Source organism: Aplysia californica, unplaced genomic scaffold, assembly GCF_000002075.1.
Source record: "Aplysia californica isolate F4 #8 unplaced genomic scaffold, AplCal3.0 scaffold00528, whole genome shotgun sequence".
In the NCBI taxonomy this organism is placed as follows: domain Eukaryota; kingdom Metazoa; phylum Mollusca; class Gastropoda; order Aplysiida; family Aplysiidae; genus Aplysia; species Aplysia californica.
In genome coordinates, this window is record NW_004797798.1 from 326,639 (window position 1) to 332,985 (window position 6,347).

Below are 6,347 nucleotides of genomic sequence, written 5' to 3' on the forward strand. Positions count from 1 at the left end.
GGGGGGGGGGAGAGGGCGCCTAATGTTCTGGTGCATACTGTTGGCGCGACCTTCACCACCCAGCGCCAAGGGTGGTTTAGAACCCCTAAACAGAGATTCTCTCTCCCAGAGAGAGAGAGAGAGAGAGAGAGAGAGAGAGAGGGTAAGAGAAAAAGAGAGAGAGAGAGAGGAGAAAGAGCAGCAGATAGAGTGCATATGTGTGTGCATTCAAGAGTATGTTTGCATTTGATGTTTTAAAACCTGGACACTACTGTTGAGAGAATAATATATAGGTTTCTGCAATGATATGTCATACACATTTTTTGTCCCCACAGGAACATCACCCGGCAATAACAGCGTCTCCCCTGTCATGGCTCATCATATCTTGGATGACACGGTGTGTGTCCGCAAGTGTATTTATGTGTGCATTAGTGTGTTTGCATTTATGTGTAGAATGTATGCATGTGTGCGTGCACTTGTGCAAAGTAAAAAAATGAACAGCTAGTCCTTACTCATTTTGGAATTGTTTGTATAACTCAATATTTGTTCATCCATATCAGTAACATAAACTGACTTCACTAATAGATTGAACACTTTCATCAGCTCATCAGGGCATATTGGACATTTCCATACTCTGCACTTACATGTAGCATGTAAAATTGTCAAATAATAATAATAATAAATAGCATTTATACTGCGCATTTCCATTTCCTAAAAGATGCTCAATGCGCATTACAATGAAAAAGACATCACATCTTAAAAATTAAAATTAATCGACACAAATGTGTACGTAAAACAAAGTATTATACATATAATATAAATGCATGTGTGTAAAATTTTATACCAGAAAAACAGTCTCGCAGTGAGGTTGAAAATGTGTTCACTAAAAATATACAATGCAATATAAATTCACGAACAGTCAAAATACAGTTGAAACGTGAGTAACTAGAAACATTCATTAAAACATTAATTCTATACAGATAGAAAAACATTTCCGTTCTATCTCTCTCTCTCTCTCTCTCTCTCTCTCTCTCTCTCTCTCTCTCTCTCTCTCTCTCTCTCTCCCCCTCTCTCTCTCCCTCTCCCTCTATCTCTCTCTCTCTTTCTCTCTCCCTCTCTCGCTATCTCTCTCTTTTCTCTCTCTTTTCTCTCTCTATCTCTCTCTTTTTCTCTCTCTCATTCTCACTCGCTATTTCTCCAGTCTCACAGTGTGTTTGTTTTGGAGTTTTAAGAATTAGATTGTCAGAGGCTGATCTAAGTTATGTATAATTTATTATCTATTTGTTTTTAGGCACCTGTAATTGAATCAAAGCAGAAGATTTTCAAGTTCAACATATCTTTTATTGTTTAATAACGATTGTACAAACTTAACATGTGAATTTATTTGATGTATCTATGTCCATAGGTCTTAAATCCAAAAAATAATTCATTTTCTCAGCTCGCCTCAAAATGAAAATAAAAAGTAAGAAAGAAAGATGTACATTTATAAGCTTGGGAGATACTACAAATATTAAGATGTACATTTATAAGCTTGGGAGATACTACAAATATTTGGAATGTTATGAAATACATTGATAAGCCCTATTAGAATTACAAAGTTCTTTCTTCACAGTACCTCGTAGTTTTGAGAAATTTGACCTAAAAGAACTTTGTAATTCTAAGGTAGCGAAATATTATGGATGTGATTATCTTTCACATTCTAAGGGCGTCGGTGGCCTAGTGGTTAGGCTCTCGGACTCACAACCATAAGGTCGTGGGTTCGAATCCCGTCAGGGACCCGATGCTGTGTCCTTTGGAAAGGCACTTTAAACAAATTTTCCTCACTTCACCCAGGTGGGAATGAGTACCAGGCTATAGACAGCGAAAGATCTTGTCAGTTTGTTAGTGTTTGAGCGCTTGATCAGCTGCTTGCACTGTATGCTTCCCGGGAAGCTGAGAATGTTTCGGAGTGTTCTATGGTCTGCTGAGGTAATAATATAGTGTAAAGCGCATAGAGCCTGATGTTGAGCAGGGATATTTGCTATACAGATACTATTTATTTATTATTATTATTATTATTATTATATGTATTGTTATGCCTACAATGTACATTGTACGTGCATATTTTTTTCCCCAGTAAACTTCTATCTAAAAATTTTTTTTTATTTTTATATGCCTACAATGTACATTGTACGTGCATATTTTTTTCCCCAGTAAACTTCTATCTAAAAATTTTTTTTTATTTTTAAAGACCAACTGGGACATTATCTTTCTTCAGGTTGGTTATTAGAGGTTTCCGATTTACATTAAAAGCTGAGGACGTGTTTCCTTTGAGAGTTCAAGACACAAGTGAACCCGTGGTGCAGGAGTTCCTCTGCTACTGGCAAACCCAATCATCCAGTTCTCCAAAGTCAAGGTAGGAGCTTTATACTATGACACCTTGCCAACAGTATTGGACTTACTTAGCCTATTCTAATGATCATGGATACAGAATCCGGGCTTGGCTGAAAACCTCTGCAGTATTTTAATAATGATAATAACAATAGTGTAATATTATTATGAGAATAATTATAAGAATAATAATTTCAATAACACATAACCACACTATACAGCATGCTCAATGCACTGTACTACTATTGTCACTCCAGCAGACCCTAAAACACTCAGAAACTTTCTCAGCTTCCCAGGAAAGAAGTGCTGGCTGTCATTTTACTGGCGCTAAAACACCAACACTCTAACAAGATTTTTCGCTGTCAATAGCCAGGTGTCCTTTCACATCTGGATGAGTAAGGAGAATTTTTGCAAAGCACTTTAACTAACTTCACAAGTAGACTTTTCTTAAGGCCGCACTGTTGGATTGAGCTAAGTCTCGAATCCCAAACCCACAAGATCATGATTACGAATCTGGGAACCTTTACATTTTAACGTAATTTATGAGGAAATAGCCACAATATCACTTTAACCTTTTTTGGGTGCAACTCGTTCGTCTCTCCAGTGGATGTGATCTTCAGAGCCCCATTAGAATGACTTATTCATGATCAAATATATCAGCTTGTTGGAGCAGGCTGAATGACCAACGTCTCTAGTGTATTGTTTAGACTCTTTGATGTTTCTTGCAAAAGAAATGAATGTGGAAAAGCTAATTCATTGAGTACCTCCTACTGTGCACTGGTAAATTGTATCCCCCTCCGCTCAGGTTGTCCCTGACAGACAGTATCGAAGTAGCTTACCTCATAAACGGTTTGAATTATGTTGACATGGGTAAAACACACTCACAATGAATTATCTGTATATTTGTAGGCTGAATGAAAATGTTATGGGTTTGTTTTTTTCGTAGGCGAACACGAACCAGAAAGAAAGCTTTGGACGAAGAACCTTACAATGAAGCCACACCGTTACTTGCAGGAAAAAGTTACGATTCAAACATCAACTCTAACAAGGGTCAGCTGTACTCAAGCAATATTAAGCTCTACAGTCATAGCTTGAGCATTGAGAATGCTAAAAATGTGTGTGATGAGATGACAGTGGAGGAATCCAGAGGTAAAAGGTCTTTTTTCTTGGCCTTGGTTCAGTGTTACTGGTTCAAGATGCTGAAAAGTCATCTACAGTTCTCATTACCAGTGCTTGGAGACATCGCAAACCCTTTTCTGCTTGGGTGAGTGTTTCGATATTGGATGTCAGCTTGTCGAGGAAAGTAAATGAAACTTTGGGGGCTCAAAGAATAGTCATGTTCTAAAACTGTTATCGACATTACCTTTATCATCATTATTCCCATCCTCATCCTTACCATCATTATCATCATCGTTATACAAAAAGCAGAGAAGAGAAAGAGAGTTTTAGATATTTTTCAGTCAGTAAATACAGTCGAACCTGCCTTAACGGAAACCTGTGTAAAACGGAAACTTGTCTTAACAGAATCTCTCCGCTTCCCCTTTGATAAGTTCCTCTTTAATTTGCTGTAAAAAAAGGAAACCTGTCCAACGCTGAAATGGAAAGAAAAATCCACTCCCTTCCGAGGGTTTTACCTCTCTAAGATGGAAAATGCTTTGCCCACTCAGCCATGATTTGAAACAAAACTTGCAAGATTGTTCTGCCAGCTCTAAACTTGACGTCATGCTGCCAGGCGAGGAAGGTGAGTAGGGGTGCAATTTGAGGGTAGATGTTACTCCATCTTTGTGAACCCTGAGCAATGAAGATGGTCAGGATGGTGTGGATGTGAAATCTCATGAATGCCATTGAAAGTGCTCAAGTGGCGTTCCAGCACGAAAACTTTCATTGGTAGCCAGAGGCCAGAGGTGTGAAATAAGTTTGACCAATACCTGCCGCCCTGATCATACAGCCAGCCAAGGAAAGAGTTCCTCGAATCATTGTTACTTGGCAGTGAGGGGTGGCATAAGTTTACTGTGCTTATTACACCCGTGGGTGGGGCTAAGGGTGGAAGCAAAGGAGATGTCCTGTCTAAAACGGTATCTTTTTCTGGCTCCCTTGCGATTCTGTGTTACACGGGTTCGACTTCTATATATATTTTTTTTATTTTTCATTTGGTTGTTAAAATGGCTCAATGTTTTCGCCTTGAAAGCATCCCCATCATCATCATCATCATCATCATCATCATCATCATCATCATCATCATCATCATCTTCATCAATCATCATCATCATCAATCATCATCATCATCATCATCATCATCGCTGTGGTCATCATAAGTTCTTTGTTCCTAATACCCACAACTATCAAACATTTTGCTATAAAAAGCGCCAATAGCTATCTTAAACTAACCCATTTCTAAATCCTTTTTAAGCTTTTTTTCTTTTTTCAAGACACAGTTTTACTATTAAAGGAACAGTTGCTTGTCTTTTTTTTTTGGACATTTTTGTTGTCCGTTACCTATCCACCTGTATTAAATGTCATTTTGTATTTCAAGGCTCTAAGTTATACTTCTCAACAAACACATAGAAGCTTCAAGAAACGATTGGCTTATGAACAGACCTTATCCACCAGACCTTGTTGGCTCTTCCAAGCAGGGAGCCTGACTCTTAAATACTCTACTCTTCTCTGTGGGTGCATAATCATGCTACAGTCATTTGCAACTGTTTGGCTTGCCAACAAGCAGTGGAATAATAAGAATTTTGCTGGAGAGCTGTGGGCAATGAAGATAAGAGAAGGATGGCTGAATAATTTTGTTGTGCGGTACGGAAGGGGTTTTTTTTTCCATTGGCTGTAATTTACCGACAAAAGTTTGCCAGCTGTTTTGTAATAGTGCGGCACTGGGCTAAGCTCATTAAGATCCTGGAAGTTTTCCCAGCTCTTCCCATTTGCTGACACTAGTTTGTACGTGTTGTGTTTATCTTAAACCCCCCTTCCCCGCCCCCTCCCTAACCCCAGTCTCCTAATGAGCTACATAGACAATATGGAAGAGAGGGCGTGGCACGGCTATGTATTTGTCCTTGGCCTTGTGGGAACCAGACTCGTTACGTGCCTCATGGAGTACTCTGCTCAGTTCATGACGGTGTCAGTTGCAATCAGAATGCAAAGTGCAGCTATCTCCACAGTATTCAGAAAGGTGAAGGGGTCATTTTTGTGTAATTTGTATCTATAGGGTGATTATTGTTGTTGTTGTTGTTGGTGTTTGTTTTGTTGTTTTGAGTGTTGCTGTTGTTCTGAATGATATTGCTGCTGCTGCTTCTAAGGTTGACCTTATGCTTCTTGTTGTTTCTGCTTGTTGACGTTGTTGCTGCTCCTGCTGTCTTTTTCTAGTTGTTGTTGCTGCTGTTGTTGTGGCTACTGTTTGTTGACGTCATTACTGATGCAACTACTGCCTTTGCTAACAATCATTGTGGTATCGATGATCAGATTAGAATTTTAATTAAGAATTATTCGAACTGAATTTTGCTTATAATATAGCTGCTGCGGTTGTTGTTGCAACTGCTTCTACAGGTTATGATGATGATGATGATGATGAGATGATGATGTCATGGTGGTCTATTGAATATAGGATTTTGTCTGGTCGAAATAGATGCTAGAAACCAAAAATACGATCTTACATTCAATACGACCTTGTTTGATTAGCAAGGCAATAATGTATTTAAAGTAAAAGGATGGAGGAGGGGGGGGCTCCAATGGGTGAGTGGTTGATGGGTTAATGTTCACAAAAATGTCATTCACATGTCAGCGACATGATGTTTGGGTTGGTGGTCATTTGTATACACGATATCCCTACCTTAAAAAAAAGGTGGGGCTGCAATAATAATATAGTATTGATTTCCTGTTCTGATTTGCTTTTATGTCATGTGTAGCACTGATAAACGAAGGTAGGTGGGTAGGTAAATAAGTAGGTGGGTAGGTAGGTAGGTAGGCAGATAGGTAGGTAGGTAGGTAGGTAGGTAGGT

General features: G+C 38.8%; 1 protein-coding gene across 1 annotated transcript in view; it reads left to right on the forward strand.

The window, feature by feature from the left end:
- LOC101849640 (multidrug resistance-associated protein 1) overlaps positions 1 to 6,347 on the forward strand; it is a gene marked incomplete in the record, with an annotated part of 55,470 nt that overhangs the window by 11,556 nt on the left and 37,567 nt on the right. The window contains 4 exon segments of the mRNA XM_013086971.2: positions 315 to 376; positions 2,237 to 2,374; positions 3,296 to 3,613; positions 5,344 to 5,521. Of these exon segments, the coding sequence (XP_012942425.1) occupies positions 315 to 376; positions 2,237 to 2,374; positions 3,296 to 3,613; positions 5,344 to 5,521 (696 nt within the window).